The sequence below is a fragment of the Coloeus monedula genome, assembly GCF_965178545.1.
Source record: "Coloeus monedula genome assembly, chromosome: Z".
Lineage (NCBI taxonomy): Eukaryota > Metazoa > Chordata > Aves > Passeriformes > Corvidae > Coloeus > Coloeus monedula.
This window is the reverse complement of record NC_138822.1, coordinates 65,469,421-65,486,473: the sequence shown is the minus strand read 5'-3', so window position 1 is coordinate 65,486,473 and position 17,053 is coordinate 65,469,421. Positions and strand designations below refer to the sequence as shown.

Here is a 17,053-nt window from a genome sequence, read left to right as displayed (position 1 = left end):
TTCCTAGAACCTGGGCTGAAGTTAAAGGCTGTTGATGGCTGGTAGTTCAGGAAACAGGAAAAGCTCAGGTACATTATTTCTGCAGACAAACACCACCATCAAAGACACTGCAGCAGCCACTATGGGCACACACAGCCATATGCAGTGACCTTAAAAAAAATCAGTCATGTCTGCTATCTAATGCTACAGCTAGCTTGTCTCTACAGCTCTTCTCAAGGTATGCCAAAACTTACATTTCTGTAATCCAGTTTATTCACATTTTCCCCTACATTTGACAATTTTAAGACACTTGTTAAGTCATAGCTTGGCTAAGAGAAACAAAAAATCTACCTCCAGAGCCACCCAACAGGTTAATTTTTTAATTTAACATGCGAATTTAGAAAAGCAATCTCCACTAGAATACAAGTAGTAAATATAGCGACTAACAAGTGTCACTTGGGCAAATTTTAACACAAATCAGCAGGAAAAAAAATACACTGGAAGTATTAAATTTCATACTTCAAGAAATAACAGGATCAAGTATCAAAGGACAGTTACAACACAAAATGTAGAAGTATTTCATTTAAAAAGTGGATTATTTGCACAAGGAAGGCCATTTTTGCCCATTTAATCCTTCTTTGTTCGTTTGGCTTTTGCAATGTTCTCCTGGCGTTTCTGTTTCTTCTTTTGCTCTCGTTCCCTGGCCTCAATCATTTTTGCAAGCTTCCATGACAGTGCTGCACTAATTACAAACAGCGGCGTGAGGGCCAAGATCACGGTTGTGAGAAAGCCATAGGGGTCCTTGGCAGCCCACTCCACGATGTACTCAGCCCAAGCCTTAATATCGAACATCTTTTCTGTTTTGCTATTGGGAAAACCCTATGGAATAATAAAAAAAAAAAATTTCTGAGTACTCAGAAAAATAAAGCACACATACACAAGAACCAAACACAAGAAATTACACCTTCATGTGAGGAAGAACTTCTTTATATTGAGGGTGGCTGAGCACTGGAACAGGTTGCTCAGGGAGGTCATGGAGTCTCCCTCTGGAGATATTCAAAGCCCACTTCGACAGGTTCCTGTGTCACCTGCTCTAGGTGACCCTGCCTTGGCAGTTCGGTTGGACTGGATGATCCCCAGAGGTCCCTTCCAACCCTAACGATTCTCTGATTTTAATATAAGTTGTCATTGTTCACTATCAAAGGACAAGACCATTTTTGCTGGAAATTAAAAGCAGTGCATAGTATGTGAAAATATAATACAAAGCATTGACCCTACGTTAAAGTTCAGTGCTTATAGAATAATTAGGCATTTAATCCAACAGAGCTGCAAATGCTACCAAGAATACACTCTAAATGGAAAAAAAGTGCGGTTTGCCGTTCTCTGGAAGTGAAGGAAAGGCAGTCTCGTTGGTTTATCCCTCTGTAGGTTTCACTACAGAGGAGGCGAGGGAGCCCCGGCAGTGCTTTGGGTACTGAACTGGCGGCAGTCGGGCAGCCCAGCCCACCGCAGCGCCTCCGTGGCGAAAGGCTCGACCGCCTCCCTCCGTGCCTCCCGCCCCGCCCCGGCCGGCACCGCCTCACCTGCGGCCCCGGGCACCCTCCGGGCCTGCCGAGCGGCGGAAGGGCGAGCCGAGCTCCCTGCGGAGAGAACACACGGGCCGTGAGGGGACGGCGATGCCCCCCGCCGCCGGCGCCCCCCGCCCGAGCCGCGCTCCCGGGGCCGCCCCCCGCCCGCCGCTGCCCCGCGGTACCGCGGCCCTGGAGGGCTCCGGGATTCCGAGCGGAAACAGGAAGGAGGCGCCTGCCCCGCCCAGCCCGGCCGGGCGGGAGCGGGGAGCAGAGCCCGCCCGCCGCGGGGGCTGGAGCGGCCCGGCCGCGCCCCGTCCGCAGCTGCCTCTGCCCGAGCCCCGCCCGGAGCCTCCGCGGGGCGGGCGCTTCCACGACGAGGAGCGGAGGAGCTCGTCAGTCCATTAAGAAAAAAGCTGTAAGCCGGGGAGAAGGCGTTTCCGAGGTACCCGGATGGGCAGCTCACGACGTGGAATACACTGTGGAAGCTGGAACGCCGCTCGCCCCAGAGCTGGGAGCCCTGTGGTGTCTCCGTGCGCTCGCCCCTTTTGGGGCCGCTCGGATGTGAGGAACGATCGGATGAGACCGCGGGTACCTTGCCACTACTTCGGAAAGATGCCACCTGTATGTCCTGGTCCTTTAGAGACTACTGACCCGCTCGGGTGGGCACACCGTGGCTGTTCCCGGGCCTACATGGCCGGACAGGAGCCGCTGTCTGTTGCACTGCTCCCCACTGGCCTGACGTCAGCAAAAATAGTTAGCTGATCTCGGTTTATTCTGAGCCTTTAATATGCTCATACTGAAAAATCAATCAAAAAATGTCGTCTGTTGCACCAAGCTTTCCCTTCTCCCTTTGCACAGACACACAGATGTGAATAACAGCTTCATTATGTTTCCAGTGCAAAGGGTAGATTAGGATATTAGCTTAATACATGAGAGGATCTTGCAATCACTCAAATTGTATTGATCAGTTCAGGATCAGTTCTCTGTACTATACCAACAAATGCCACCACAGCATTCTGCTTTCATATACCTTTTCTTGATGTGAATATTTATATTATTTCAAGGACGGAAAACAGGCAACTAAAAATATGTTTTGTTAGAGAGTTATTGACAGGACACCTGACTAATAATCTAAATTGCTTTAGTTTCAGTATATCGAATGCAATTTTTTGCTATGTGGAAAATTGCATTATTTGTGCATTTTTATTCAAAAAGTGTGTGTCATGTTCAGTCTGTTGTAATATCTTTTGAGGATAGGATAGGATAGGACAGGACAGGATACAATACGATACGATACGATACGATACGATACTTCTTTTGAAACGTACCTACAAGCATTATCTGGTACAACTGCCTGACCACTTCAGGGCTGGCCAAGGATACAGCATGTTGTTAAGAACTGCACCCTGAGGAACACCGCTGGTGGCTGGTGACCAGCCAGATGCAGCCCCAGTCACTGCACCCCTCTGAGCTCTGCCCTTCAGCCAGGTCTTCACCCAGCACACCGTGAACCTGCTCATCCCACAGCTGGGCAGGTGTCCAGAAGGATGCTGTGAGAGGCAGTATCAGAAGCCTTAATCCAAGATTAATCCATTAAGAATCCTTAATCCTTCCTAAATCCAGGAAAACTACATCCACCTCCTTCCTTCACCCACGAGGCAGGTGACCTTGCCATAGAAGGGTATCAAATGAGTTAAACAGGGCTTTCCTTTTGTGAAACTGTGTTGACTCTGCCTGATGATTGCATTGTTCTTTAAATGTCTTTACGTCTTTCAACTGCAGCCAGTGTGATCTTCATAATTTTTCCAGGTACTGAGTTTAGACCAACAGGTCTTCCTGGGTCTTCCCTCATGCCATTTTTGTAAATTGTAATGAAGTTGGTCCAGTCCAGGACCCCCAAAGACTCCAAGATCTTTGGTAGCTATCTGTACATGTATCTCTGTACTTGTGTTACTCAGCCATTTATGTGAGCATTAAAACTCTAGAGAAGTTATGGGTCCCCATTTGGTCTGTAGTTTGTAAATCTTAGCAAAATATAACAGCTTCAATTTACTGGATCTTAGATACTGTTTCTGAGATGTTGTATGTAATAGTATCACAATAAGAAGTTTTTGTGTGCTGTGTAGCTAAGTTAAAAGTAGGTGGGCCATTACGTAAGTATATCCTATTTCTGGTAAAATTGCGTACTCGGCAAGAGGGGACACAGTTACATTTCTGATGCTTGAATGAAAAATTCAGATACATCTTCCAAAATAATCACTGACTTAGTCAGCAGCTATATGCAAGCTTTTTAATATAACCACTGCAAAATTAATTTCCAGTTCCAGTCTTTCACACAATAGAAGTTGTCTCATCTGTCTGTCTTTCAATGTCTTTTCTGCCTTATTGTTTTAAAGAGGAAAAGTACCTTATTCATTGTGGCAGGGAAGAAATAAAAGGCAGGGATTTTTAATTCACTTTTCCTATAAAACAGATCTTGTGTAATTACTTTTCCGGCTGTCCTTCTCCCCCTAATAGCTTATGAAGCTATTCACTGGTGATATTGGCAAAGTAGTAAAAGTCTTGTACACAATAATTTTGCTCCTTTTAAGATCTGTGAAAACACATGGCTAGGTAGAGAAGACAGGCCCAGACTACCACCATGACTGAAAGTTGCAGTGCATCTTTAATAGGAATGAAGAGAGGTTATGGGAATGCTACCAGATGGGGAGGCTTCATTTGTGGCTTGCACTTTACCAAATTCAGAATAATTCAACCATGAGGCCATGGTAGATCAGGATACTTGTTTTGGTTTTCTGAATTCATCAGCTGTTGTACTTTAGGTAGTCAAAGAGAGAAAAGAAATTTCAGCATTAACTACAACTTGCACAAAACAGCACAACCCTTAGTATACCATCAGAGTGCTTTAAAAGACCACATTAAGCATGTGTTTATGTTAACTGTAGTTTTGTCACTGAATTGCTACTTTGCAAGTCTGCACTTTCTTTTACATCTAATCTAGAATTCCTTTAAATGACCCTGTTATTTTATTTATAGTCATGTATGTGCCTGAGTGTATTTTAAGATAGTCATTAATTTTGTATCTGTCAGGGAAGGATCCACTGATGAAAGATCACAAAGAGTGAGTAGGCAGAGAAATGGAAACAGCACTCAAAAAATCCAGAAATAATAAAATAAGATACAATGCTGGGAATGTAATACAGACATGTAAAATGGGAGAGTTACTTCCATGAAAGCAACACACCAACAGTGTGAAGGGTCACAACAACAGTGACTGAACGGTCTGTGAAGTGTTTGGTTGTGTGTGGTGAAGACAAGCTTTGAGTAAATGTATTCATTTCACTGAGATGTGTTGACATGTATCAGTAGTCCAGAATCTTCCTGCTAAATATATAAGGAAGCTGCTAAATATTTCACTCAGTGTAATCTCAAGCTACCCTTCTATCATTTGTACAGTCTGAGGATAAACTAATTCCTTGAAGCTAATTTTTTCCTACATACAGCATGAATTCTTCAGTAAACCTTATGTATATTTATTAATGTTCTGGGCATGGTGTACTCCACTTGCTGAATATCTCTGTTTCTAGAAGACCTAGGTGGAATTCTTGTGCCATTACACAATGGTGGGTTTTTTTAGAGTTTTATCAAGTAAATAGACTATTTATTTTTTTCTCCAGCCTGTTAAATATCTAAGCTGTGAAAGTTTTATTGGCAGATTTTTGACCATGTATGATACATTCACAGTATGTGCCAGCCAATAAACATTCTGATTTTTACAACTGTACTTAAGCCAACAAAACTCCTTTGCAGCACTGGGGATTAAGGATTCTTTTTCTGCTACAAATCTTTGAGAACTTTGGTGTTTCATGTTTAAGTAGATTTGCAGTCTATCTTTATTCTGTAAATTGCATGATCAACCCCAAGTATTTGTAGTTTGGCTGTCATTCCTAACAGTTAGGTCTGAGTATCTGAGACAAAAGTAGTGAAAATCATGATTAATATTGCTGCTGTACTTAATTCACTTCAAACAACCCTTATAAATTGTTCTACTCCTATATATATTCAAGGACAAGACATGTTGGGACAGTGCATTTTCCATAGGTTAACATGCTGCATGCTTTTGTATCTTAAGAATGTAACAGAACATACAAGTACATTTCTTTAATATTTGATTAAAGAATGATCAAATGCTTCTGTACTCTAAGTGGATTAATTTATGTAATGGCATTGTTTTTACTACTTTTGTAATAAATAACTGAAGAACTAAAGTGTATCATGCCTTAATGTAGCCTTCATTTGTCCCCACTATAGGTCTTATTACAGTTCAAAAAGGAAAAAGAATTATCCAAGATAGATAAAGCAGCTATTTGACATCTTTTCCTCTCCTGGATCATTAGTCCATTCTGTTATGGTCACGACTGATGCAGGTAATAACTGACTTCTAGAATTGTGGATTATTTTAAAGGGAAGGTGAGAAAAAAAATCATTATCAATACAGCTTTATAAATTCTCAGAGCTTTTCCCAGAGGTAGTTTAGTGTAGCAGGTCAGATAAGAAATGAGAATCACAGGATAATATACCAACTGTGACATTATGCCTGGGCTGATTTGCAAAATTTTAGCCATTGCCACAAAAGTCTCACCTACATTTGAACAAAGTTGAAAAGCTGGAGAAAGATTGGTACCTCTGAACAGGCCCTCCACAATGCAAATCATTCTCTGAAGCTGCCTGCTTAGGCTCACAGGCCATGGAGGGCCCTATGGACTGAGGATTAAACACCTCAGTGAAATGCCAAATTGAAGTGCAGGGAACACAAACCGAACAGCTTATCTTCCAGTGAATCAGCTCCATGTATAGTAGGTGCTAATATTTATTCACCTTCTTAAAATACTTTGAGGTTCTTGAATTAGTTGAACTTTTAGGATTCAGGTTTTCCTTGATTTTGTAGAAGCTTGAGTGTAACAAGAAATTTATGTCTATTATAAAGCTATGTGCAAGTAAGGGTTTTAAACACAGCCTTTTCTAGTTCAGGGAGTGGAGTTTCATTTCTAAAACTTCTTCTATTTATGGTCTTACTCTATTCCTGTTTATAGAGGTTGGTATTTCTGGTGTGCAGCTAGACATCTCAAAAATGTGTACAACTGAGTTTATTTTTGTGGCTTGTTCAGCAGATAAGACAAAATTGACAAGAGTAATTGACATTTAAGTCTTCAATGACATCCCTTTTTAACATAACCGACATACACTGTAAGGTAGGACACTTAGAGTGTACGTAAGTCCCTTGTACGTTCTGAGAACTAGAGAACAGGAGCCACGCTTCTGTCTAACCATCACATTTCATCATGGGTGAGTTGAGCATGGTTATTGTTTTCATAGTTTCTTTCTGAGAGCAGTAAGAAGTAACAATACTGTTTCATTAAGTGTTACAGCTGCTTTCTGCAGGTCACACTGTCCCTAACTGGATCTGAAAAATGTCCCAGGGTAGTGTCTGCAGCAACCTCTTTTCTTGAATCATCATGATCTGCATATTACATAAGAATGAGTTCCTGATACCTCAGTAATAATAATTGTGCTGTTTATTGTTTCAGTACTCTGAAGTGTTCATTAGATAGTCAGAGTACATCTCACAGGTGTTCTACTGTCTTTGCTAAATTCAGGTTCAAATAATACATTTTCCTCAACAAAATTCCTTTTCACAACTCTAGTGATTTTGATTCCCTTCTTACAGGGCACAGGTAATCCAGGGTAAAAGTGAAGTTGGAGGCTCTTATAATAGGATATGATTTAATGAGTCAGGACTGCTGTAATAGCAAGGCACCCTAATGCTAATTCCTTACTCATTTTTGCGCAACTAGACCTTATATGCTACTGTGTGTTCTACAGCTGTCATTTTCCATCTGAACATGGCAGTACCTTTTTTTTGTTTATGCGTGTTTAAACAGTTTACACTTTTTATAAAGTACTGTGATCTCTCTGCTGCTGAAAGACACTGTATAAATCTTCAGTATTGGTAATGAGAGTCCATTTAAGAATTAACTTAGAAAAGTAGTATATGCATGAGTCACTGAGATCTGAAAGACAGCCAGCATTGTTGGCTGCTTCCTGCTCTATCTTATATGGCAAGAAACTGTTGTCAGTGGAAGTGGGAGTCTGTACCTTACATGAATTCTTAGCTCTGTGGAATGGAATGCTTTAGCAATCTGTAGCATTATGTGTACATCCCTCCTGCCTTCTGCTAGTCAGTAAAGGAGTCTTTAGCAAAACAAAAATTCTAATATTCTAATAATAGTTATCATGCTAGAATTAAAACACCTAAAGTTAAAAGCTTTTTTAGCTCATTCTTAGCAAAGAAGAATGATTAAACATAAAGAAACATCCCCACAATTAGTGTATTTAAACATCAGCAAGTCTTGATGCTGATTTTGTTGTCTGAAGCACCTCAGCTTCATGATCAGATATTTAAATGGTAACTGCATGCTCAAAAGATAATCAGAAAAGAAAAGTAGTTCCACTACTGTGGAATTTGTACTCATTTATTTCTTCCTCAGATTATAGGAAATAATGTTCTTATAAGAGCCTTCACAGCTGAGAAATCTCACTAACATAAAATTGCCTTTATCATAACACTGGGGGTTAGTTTTTCAAATGTAAAAATGTATGTTCTTGAAATTGAATTGTTCATGACACACTTATCGGTTTGGGTAGATGTCAGCTTGTCTGTCCTTGCCAATGCCAGGTCCACTACTAAGTTTCAAACATATGGAGTATTCTTTTACAATACTATCGCTAAGCTAAACTTGTGTTACCTAGATTGTCACCAAATACAGTAGCATTCATCTGATTTGTTTAGAATCAGCTCGATAGAGTAGCTTGCAAAGCTCAGATGGCCAAAAGCTGCTGTCAGGATGTTTCACCCTGCAACAAAATCAGGTGCTTTCCCCTCAATTTTTTCTCCATTCTAAGGCATAGAAGAGCAGTAGATTCAAACACTCATCTGACTTCTTGGTAGCAGAAATTCTATATAAGAGGTCAGGTACTTTTAAAGGTAGAGCTATTCCTTGATGTACTCATGATTTTTAAGAGCTCTACCTACAGGATTAGCATGGGAATTTACTCCAAATCCTCCAAGGGATCCCTGCCATACCGAGCAGGAAGCAGCGAGGGCAGGCCACCTTAAGGACAGGTGAGCCAGGGGTGAAAGCAGGCAGGACATGGGCAAGGATGCAGTCCCACAGTATCTGAGCACAAAGAGCAGAGCAGGTCTAGTGGTGGCATCAAGGCTCAGCTCACAGATCAGACCACCAGACAAGCCTGTAGTGATGAGACAGTCCAAGATCAAGCCAGAATATCATGTGACCAGGTCAGGATCAGAGCCAAGAGCCCAGAAGGTGGAAGACCAAAGAGACTGAGAGCAAGAGCCTGAGCTTAGAAGCAGCTCTACAGCAAAAGTGGACAGGACCCCACTTCCTACAACTTTTTGTCACACCACTCTTTCTGGGCACACCTCTGACTGAAGGTCACAGAGCTGCATGAAGCCAGTGGTGAGCTTGAGCCTTAGTCAGCTAAATCATAGAATCAGAGAAACACAGAATATCTCCAGTTGGAAGGAAGCTAGCAGGATCTTTGAGCCCAACTCCCTGCTCTTCGCAGGACTGCTTAAAACTAAACCTAATGATGACTAAAAGCATCATCCATGTGCTCCTTGAACTCTGGAAGGCATTTTGCCATGATCACTTCCCTGGGGAGTCTGTTCAAGTGACTGGCCACCCTCTCAGTGAAGAACCATTTCCTAATGTCCAATCTGAACTTTTCCTTAATGCAGCTTGGTTCCATTTCCTTGTGTCCTGTCTCTGGGGACCAGAGAGAGCAGATAAGGACCATCCCCTCCACTGCTCTCCTGGAGGAAGCTGTAGGCTGCCAGGAGGTCACCTCTCACCCTTGTCTTCTCCAAGCCAAAGAAGACAAGTGAAATCAGCTGCTGGTCCTAAGTCTTACCCTCAGGATCTTTCACCATCATGTCCACTCTCCTCTGGACATGCTCTAATGGTTTGATGTCCCTCATATATTGAGGTGTGCAAAATTTCAAACAGTACTTGAGGTGAGGCCACAGTTCCTGGAGAAGAGGTGTACTTGGGGCCGTAATAAAGCTTGGTATTCCAACCGCAGCTCTGTTTAATCTCAGTTGCCTTCCTTTTTCTTTGTCTAGAAAAAAAATGAAGATCCATACCAGTAGTTTTGGCCACAGTAAGGTGAACTGTTCTGCCCATAGCTGATATAAGATGATAAGCTGGTCCCCATTGTTACTGGCCAAAGCTTTTATGTGAAGGACCACCACTCATCTGGATTTATGTTTGTAATCGCTCTCTAACAGTTCTGTTGAAATTACTTGGTTTAGAAACATGCTTGAGATAACCTGTTTACGGTGTTTTTAAGATTAACTGCATAATTTTAGAGAACTGGGTGAGGAAACAATTACATATGCACTAATGCTGGTAGGCCTTTAGGGGAGGCGACCACTTAATTGAAACCGACTGTGGCTAGATGAGAATGTATGAAATATCTGTACATATTTCATGCTCTAAAAATCCTGGGTTTGAAAATTAAGACTAGAAATTATCTTCTGAGTGGATTAGTCTTATCACAAACTATTGTGTGAAACTGTGTCTTCTAATACTTTTGATAAACTCATCAAATTCAACCTCTAAATTAATTTTTCTTGTTGGAGCGTTTCTGCAGAATTTCTTTATTTTGAAGGTTTTTACCATTTAAATTTCTGATCTGATTTATTTATGGCTAGTTTATAAATTGGTTGTTTGGTTGGTTTTTATGCCAGCATCATCCTCTAGGTTCACAGAGTCACAGAATGGTTGAGGTTGTAAGGGACCTCAGGATCATCTAGTCCAACTTGAGCAAGGGTCACCTAAAGCAAGATGCTCAAGACCATATCCAGCAGGGTTTTGAGCATCTCCAAGGGTGGAGACTCCACAACGTCCCTGGGTAATCTGTTCCAGTGTTTGGCTGCCCTCTCAGTAAGAAAGTTTTTTCTTATATTGGAAGGGAATTTCCTGATTCATGTTCATTGCTGCTGGTCCTGCCTTCGGGCACCAAAGGGAAGAGTCTGGCTACATCTTCTCTGCACCCCTTCTATTCCACCCGCCAGCTATCCGTACAGGCTGATAAGATCCCTCTGAGCATTCTCCTCTCCAGACTGATCAGTGCTGGCTCGTGCATCCTTGCTTCGCATGATAAATACTCCAAGCCCTTAATGATCTTTGTATATATTTGCTGGGCTTGCTTTGATCTCCTTGTCTCACTTGGACAGGGGAAAGCAACACTCCAGATACCCAATTTTGTCATCAAGACTTCACTTTTTATGCCAGACTTATGAACGAAGAAAATGAAAAACCACAGATTATCAAGGTTAATCCATTCAACTAGGAAAATTTTAACTTTATTTTTCATCACTAAATGTTGCCACCTACCATTTCTTTACCTGCAATGAGCCCTATTTTTAAGCAATTTCTTTTGCTTACAGAATTCCTTTTGTTTAAAAACATTGTGTTGGTTAATATGTATATTTCCTAAATTGTAATTCATATCTTCTTCTCTCATTAAAAAATGTTGTAACTAATTAAAAGCTAAATAACTTATTAACAGGAACAGAGAAAGTATGAATGATTTTAGAAATTTTTAAAGAAGTTTTACCAGACATCCCAAAGTCAAAAATTAGATGATACAGTCTAATTTACTCTATTTAGAGAGAAGATTAAAGCCACTCTTTCAGAAATAATATATATCAAGAAAGGGAAAACTAAGCATTAATTCTTATTCTAAAGCAGAAGATAAGAATTACAGAAAGGTGGTAAGACAAGTAAGCAGATGAGCTTATAGCCAGCAGAGTTCAGGATAACTGGGATGTTTGATTATATTTTCTTCTAGTGAAAGAATTGGTCCAGGAAGGGTTGAAATATTTAGCAAATATTTATTATCTACAACGGGTCAAGAGCCTTGTTTATGGCCTAATATATATGTACACTTATTTAGTAAAGGATAGGACAGATTTACATATCTCAAAAGGACCCTTTTACAGGGAAAGAATGATTCTACAAAAAAGCTGATTCAAAGAAATCTCATAGCCAGAATCAAACAGCATGTGGACTAGGTGGCCTCAGGGGATTGAATATATTACATATTTAGTGAATATTCTATTAAATTGAAACCAGTGGTCCTAGTGACAACAATGTCCGCTGATGATGGCACCTAAAGAAAATTTTTGTGTCCTATACATAGTTTTTATTTCCAATTAGAAAACATAATGTTAACACTATTGTTTTTGAAACAGTCTTAGTCAATAGTATGTTACATTGTGTAATGATCCTCCAGATTAAGAAACAGGACTTTTTTGTGAGCCTGTTTCATTTCATTTTCCAACAATGATATCTTTCATCTAGCTTGGATGATGAGGTAGGTGTTCATGCTCTGTGTCATACCTCTCCAAGTTGTTTATTCTGTTATTGTACACATTATATAATGTTGGCTGGAGAAAGCCAAGGGCTATGGCATCCTTTTTGAATGGAAGTGTTTCATAATGTGTTTGAAGACTATGATTCAGCCTAGCCTTTTATATCATGTGGATACTGAATTACCTGCTCTCACATTTCAAGACTCCCTCAGCCTAATATGACACAATGCCCTTGATTCTGAGACTTGCCAGTGAGCTGTGATTAACAAAGTAACACCTGGATGACTAGGGCTATTTTTACATTCAAAGTTTTGCTTCATTTCTGTCCTTAAATTTTATGCTTTTTCCTCCAATTTGCTTCTGAAAGGGAAGCCTTTTCTTCCCTGCTCCCATCAGGCATGCATTATAGCAGACAATGTGTTTTCTCCAAGGAGAGATTTCACTTCATCAAAAATACCAAGGAAATACTCCAAAAACCAGAAGGCACAGTTTTTCCTGCTCTGATTTAAAAGCATTTTTCACATTAGTCACAGTCCTTTTCAAGACAGGGAGAAGCATGGCCCCTAGTTTTCATTCTTAAAACATTTTGAACCAATCAAGTATATTTATGCTCAGTCCTGAAGTTTAACTTTTCCGTGCTTGTTGTGTTTATTTAATTGCTCAAACATTTCTGTTTTGGAACAGAGAACAGAAAGATATGTGAATTCTGGTGGTTCTCACAAACTGCTCCAAGCACTGGAAAGATCAGCCCTCAGACTCATTGGTCAGATGAAGGATATTCATGACTCCTAGTCCAGTTCTGCCTTGCTCATGTTGGTATTGAATTTCCTGTTGACTTGACTGGAAAGAGAACTCACAAAAATGACATTGAGGAGCATAATGCAAATTGTATACTCACAAAATCATTGCTTCCATCAGTCTAGGAGAGGCAGGCATTGAATTGTTGGGCTTTTTTGAAAGCTGCAGCTCTAATTTATACCACAGGAGAACCTGCATAAAAAAGAAGCTGAAGGCAGAGGAGAGGGCTGTGTGAATTGCTTAGAGATGATTTCTGAATTTCATGTTGGGCAAGTGCTTTACAAAATGCCTGTGCCTCAGGGAGCCAATAAATTAAAACAGATGCACATAACCAAGACAGGTAGAATGTGTAGGAGGACTTCTTCTTTGCACTGCGCTTTCCTCAAAAAGTACAGAATACTTGTGTCCCAATCCCCTGTACCAGGGATTCAGATTAGATCCCTTAATGCTGGCAGTGGCTGACCAGTGAGGAGATATTCTCAGGTGATATTTTCTTTCTTTAACATTCTGGTGGTGCCAGAGAAGTATAAAACAGCTTGGAACTGGGGATTGGGATGCCCTAATGGTGAGTTTGTTGATTCCTTCATAGGAAATACCTATATTAATATTCCCATAAATCATAGGTAGAAAAATGCGTGTAGGTTAAATATCACCACTTTGCTGCCATGTACTTGGTATTTGCCCTTTGGGGACAAATCAGCAATCCTTCCTAAGAGGTGCTGATAAACTACACACAATCAATTCTGATTTTTTTTTTCAGAAATCTTCAGTCCTGATTCCAGTCTGTTTACTGGAAACAACTTTTAAAAGACTGTGACTTTCAATCAGCTATAGGCTGTGCAAAACTATTGAAAAAAATTTATTGAAAACAAAAAGTTTATTGAATGCAACATAGTAAATGCAAATGTAACAAGTTACTGATTTCATGAAATGGTACAAGTTTGGTGTTCACTTAAAACTAGTTTTTTATTATCTGTCCTTTGGTTTTTTGAAACGCTGGCCAGTTCAATACTGTGCTCAGTAAGCATGGAAAGCACATGAGGTTCTGACATTTACCTTCTACATTTGGGTGCATCACTTCATTCACCATCTCTGAAATATTTTCTTGTAGGCAGGTTGCACTTTGATCTTGGTTGCAGTTCTTATATAATTGGTGTTCAGTACAGAAACTCCTGTGATTGTAGCTTAGCCAGGAGTTCTCCCATGGCTCCACTTCTTTTCTAGCTGGGGAAGTCTGTAGCGAGAATGCTATAAAATGGTATGTGCCGATGTGTTATTAAAGCTCTAATTTTAGTAATGTACAAAGTAGGAAATGTCAAACTTATTTTCACAGGTGTCTCTTCTGTCATTTTTCACTTTTACACCATAATAGGGTATTGAATTGCATAATCCCAAAACTTCAGATACCAAGATGTAGCATACCACAGTCAAAACTGAGCTGCACTGTTGTCTGTAATGAGACATGCAAATATATAACTAAATGCATATATGTTCATATATAATGTACACATATGTACATGTAAACACATATATATAAACAGAATAGTGTTCTGTCATGCTATATTTGGGGATGTGTATTGTATGGTCATGCCATATAAAAGAACACTTAATAGTAATGTCTACCACGGCAATTTTAAAGGCACGTGAAATTATCCAATGTGAACACCAGAAGGAATAGATTTAATGTCTATGCAGAAACTAGAAAAACAAGAGAAAATTTAATTCTATAAGCACAATTCGATCGAAGCTTATTTAAGAGGGACCTAGTTCTATCTACATTCGTATCTTCTTTAATGCCTCTGTATTTTGTTTGCATTGTATAAAGGAGCCAAAATGTAGATACGTCTGTTGTAGTTAGTATTATTGCACTTATGTTAAAGGTTTTTATTGTTTTGATTTTGGTTTGGAGGGAAAAACTGTATGTAAATATTTATTACTTGTCTGGTTAACAATTAGAATATAAATACAATGCACTGAATTAACTCACAGGCTGCTGAAACGAAATACAACTCAGACCACTTGAGCTTCCAGACCATTTCAGTATTACTTTAGCATTTCTGTCTGAATTTTTCTCAGTTATGATTTGTTATATTTGAGAATATTATTCTAATTGACCAAAATTCCCTCAAACATTTCATGGAACTTTTTCTTGTAAAAAAATGAAGGACAACATAGTGGAATGCTTTCTTTTTACAGTCTACATTCATTTTTATTTGTTGATTTGATTTCTGTAGCACCAATTTGATTTTGTAGTGTATAAGGATAAACTCTTTAAATCACTCGTGAGCCCTTTAGTAACAGAGTTCAGTGCTTATACTGCTAATAGTTTAGAGAAGCTGCCAGAAACCAGTCAGAGCAGCAACATGCCCCTAGATGTGTCTGGCATATTTGTGTATTATTTAGCAAGTGCATTTATTTGGGACTCAATTATACTGTGTGGTTTCTCATGCGATCTTTGTTGTGGAACAATTAAAAGATGTGCAGTGACCCACCACTCTAAGCACCTGTCAGCATTTAGCCTGTTGAAAGCAGACAAGGTTTCAGTGAATATTTCAGTTCATCAGAATTTCCTGCTGTTGATGCTACTATTTACATATTCTCCCACAAAAAACAAAGACACTCTGGGGACCAGTTATGAAATCCCACCTACATTGTTCTTCATTGTTTCCAGCCCTTTCACCTCTCAGGCCTCATCCTCTTTGAACACCTGCAAGACAAAAGGAACTAAGTAGCATACCTGGAATGTTTCTAAATCCAGGGCTAATAGACCAGAGTGGGAATCAAATCCCAGAGCTTAGGGCCTAACTTGAGGAGTACTTTGTTACTCCTGAACTCCCAAGTAATTTGGGAAGTGTCAGACTTGGAGCTCTACTTTTGGACCACATCTATCTAACATACCTAGTGATAACATAAAAGAAATATAAAAAATGAAATAAGGGATGTGTAATTCCTTTTTCTCAGTATTGCTTACCAGTCCTAATTCTGAAGGCCAGAAGACTTTTCTCTTCAAACAGAACTGCATCTTCACAGAGAATGTATATATTATAAAATGTTTTCTGCTTATTAAACACAGCTAATTAAACTCATTGTTTAGATCTTTAAAGGGGAGAACTCTAAATGAAATAGAACAGGAGTAAGAATATGAAGTGTCCATCTGAGAGAGACCATGATTTTTCCTATTATTTGACTGAGATTTATTCTAGAACATGTGATGCAGTTGTGAGGGCCAAGTGTTCGCCCTGTACTTTGGTCCAATACTGCAGATGTGTTCAGAGACTGTGGAAGACACAATCTTCTTTATGGACTTAATTGAAATATCTATTTTCTTACACCTTGCAGCCTTTCCTAAGAGTTATAATTAGTATTACTGTCTGTGTCTGGCTCGGTGGCTCACATGTGTGCATGCACAAACGCACGGCTAGCTTCAGTATTAAGGCGGTGACAAAGAGATGGGAAGGGTCTTTGAGTGTATTCCAACAGGAGCATTTGCTGTCTCTACACTGTCGAAGGTTACAGAGGCAAAGGCGAGAACAATGCCGAACTCAGGGGTTTTACCCAGGGGCGGGGAAAAGGCAGGACTAGGGAACGGGGACCAATGGGGAAGCTCTGGGGGAGTGATCAGGGGTAAAGGCTGACAGCCAACTGGGGGAGCTAAACTGGGATAGAGTCACGTAACAGAACAAGGCATCCTGGGACGGGTCTCTCTGGTCACTCTAACCTTGACCGATAAGTCTCTGGCACCAGAGACTGTCTTACCAAGAGCTCTTTCTGTCCCTTGTGCCACAGGCTAATCAGCCACCACAAATTAGAGCTTTGAATTTCCATCTTTTTCAGAAAATTTTCTGAAACAAATAATTACATTAGTTCAGGACAATTACACTTTGCCTAAAGCAGGAATTGAGAGGAATGTATTTTGGGACAGTTTTTATTTCGGTTAATTTTGAGGAAGCACATGAATTTTATTTTTTATGTTTTTATTAGCTGTGTATTCTTCCATATGAAAGACCATGTACAACTACTACCAGTGAGTCCAGGTATTTTTATTGTAAAATCTTTGGTGCAAGCTAAAAGATCTCCTTTCCTAGGTTAGATTACCACCAGATTTTTACCAACAAAATAGCTGGATAGTTGGAACTCATCTATTTGTGACTGTCAGTATAAAATAATGTGGGATAAGCATGGGAATTAGTCTGTTTGCCGACACTAATATTGTGTAAATTTATATTTACATCTTCTGCTTCCA

General features: G+C 40.0%; 1 protein-coding gene across 1 annotated transcript; it reads right to left on the bottom strand.

Annotated features, from left to right (window-relative positions):
• Positions 1 to 234: 234 nt before the first annotated feature.
• Positions 235 to 1,755, bottom strand: SMIM15 (small integral membrane protein 15). The gene is made up of 3 exons (XM_082301524.1): positions 1,733 to 1,755; positions 1,563 to 1,619; positions 235 to 858 (listed from the first exon to the last, which is right to left on the bottom strand). The coding sequence occupies exon 3, from the start codon at positions 829 to 831 to the stop codon at positions 607 to 609; it is 225 nt and encodes a 74-aa protein (XP_082157650.1). The 5' UTR covers positions 832 to 858; positions 1,563 to 1,619; positions 1,733 to 1,755; the 3' UTR covers positions 235 to 606.
• Positions 1,756 to 17,053: the final 15,298 nt, after the last annotated feature.

What these genes read in the sequence shown, in the direction of transcription:
- SMIM15 (XM_082301524.1), bottom strand. Translation starts at nt 831, where the DNA reads ATGTTCGATATTAAGGCTTGGGCTGAGTACATCGTGGAGTGGGCTGCC.